This window comes from Austrofundulus limnaeus, unplaced genomic scaffold (genome assembly GCF_001266775.1).
Source record: "Austrofundulus limnaeus strain Quisiro unplaced genomic scaffold, Austrofundulus_limnaeus-1.0 Scaffold1800, whole genome shotgun sequence".
NCBI lineage: Eukaryota > Metazoa > Chordata > Actinopteri > Cyprinodontiformes > Rivulidae > Austrofundulus > Austrofundulus limnaeus.
In genome coordinates, this window is record NW_013954202.1 from 1 (window position 1) to 1,485 (window position 1,485).

At 50.5% G+C, this 1,485-nt stretch overlaps 1 protein-coding gene across 1 annotated transcript; it reads left to right on the forward strand.

Annotated features, from left to right (window-relative positions):
- Window positions 1-272: 272 nt before the first annotated feature.
- Window positions 273-1,455, forward strand: ndp (norrin cystine knot growth factor NDP). Its single transcript, XM_014033663.1, has one exon. It carries the CDS (start codon window positions 467-469, stop codon window positions 689-691), a length of 225 nt encoding a protein of 74 aa, XP_013889117.1. The 5' UTR covers window positions 273-466; the 3' UTR covers window positions 692-1,455.
- The last annotated feature ends 30 nt before the right edge of the window (window positions 1,456-1,485 follow it).

A 1,485-nucleotide genomic window follows, 5' to 3' on the forward strand; every position in this document is an offset into this window, starting at 1 on the left:
GTGTGTGTGTGTGTGTGTGTGTGTGTTTGTCTGCCATGGCCCCAGACAGGCTTTTGTCAAAGTGGTACACGGGTGGCGACACACAGCAGCTGACAGGAGGACATGACTCAGGAGGCTGTTTAGGGAGGCCACAGGAATGTAGTGACCCTCAGAGGAACGTGTGTGTGTGTGTGTGTGTGTGTGTGTGTGTGTGAAGGTTTGATGTTTTAGTTCTGTTTCATCCAATCAACACTCTGAACGGTGTGGGAGCCTGGGCTGTAGCAGGTGTAGGATTGTGTGTCTTTTGTTGTCGTTCACTCTGCAGGTGCAAGGTCACATCTGAGGAGGCATCAGGGCCCAAACACACGGCTCATTATCAGGGCAGACGCTGCACTCAGAAATGTTTCTCAGCCCTGATACAAACTGAAGTTGATAAAAAGCTCTTTATGACTGACTTGTATCTTTTTCTCTGCCTGCTGTTTTGCAGATGGTGCTGCTGGCCCGCTGTGAGGGCCACTGCAGCCACACCACCCGCTCCGATCCCCTCATCTCCTTCAGCTCGGTCCTCAAACAGCCCTTCAAGAGCTCCTGCTCCTGCTGCCGGCCACACACCTCCAAGCTGAAGGCGGTGAGGCTGCGCTGCAGCGGCGGCACTCGCATCACGGCCACTTACAGATACATACTGGCCTGCAACTGTGAGGAGTGCAGCTGAGCACACAGCAGCTCCCTCCCCCACCCTCAAGACTCTCAGCATCCAACATTGTTCTTGGCGTGGGACCGTTGGCTCAGTCAGCTGCCCCAAAGATGGGTTACAGCACTGTGGGGGTGCAGGTTTGAAGGAATCAGACCCAGATCCAACATGTTATACCCTCTCYGTTATGTCTGCTTTCAATCATGGCAGTTCATGTAAAACATACCTCTGAGGCCAGCTCGAGACCCTCCTTGCCCCAGAGACCCTCTGCACTCATAGTAGGCCTCTGTAATTTATGACACACACGCTCACAACATGCAGCCTAATGCAAGTATCTGTGACAACATTTCCCATCTCCATGAAAAACCATCATGCGTTTAGCAACAAAACAACACGCCTCGTTAAAAAGCAGCATGGGAAAGAATGAGGCCTGTGCCAGAACCAGGGGGGTCAGCATGAGCCCAAGAACATGATGGAACTGCAGGATAGAGGAGCACCTGCRCCATTACTCACCCATTTTACACACTCCCTGTAGACGTTCAGCTASATGTGTAAAATGCAAGCAGTGCTGACAGGAGAACTCATCAAGTGCACAATAAACGGTAATAAGAGCCTTGAGGATAAAAACATGACCGAGGATGAAGGTGTGACCAGTCTCCGGGTGATGCTGTGGACTGGAACCAGACTGTCAATCATTTCAATGTTTTTTAGGGCCCAAGCACTGTGAAACAGTGGGAGCCCCAATTGTGTTTGACCTGATTATTATTTTATTTTTCTTCTGCCAACCAGACGCTTTTTTTGATTTGATTTGATTT

What these genes read in the sequence shown, in the direction of transcription:
- ndp (XM_014033663.1), top strand. Translation starts at nt 467, where the DNA reads ATGGTGCTGCTGGCCCGCTGTGAGGGCCACTGCAGCCACACCACCCGC.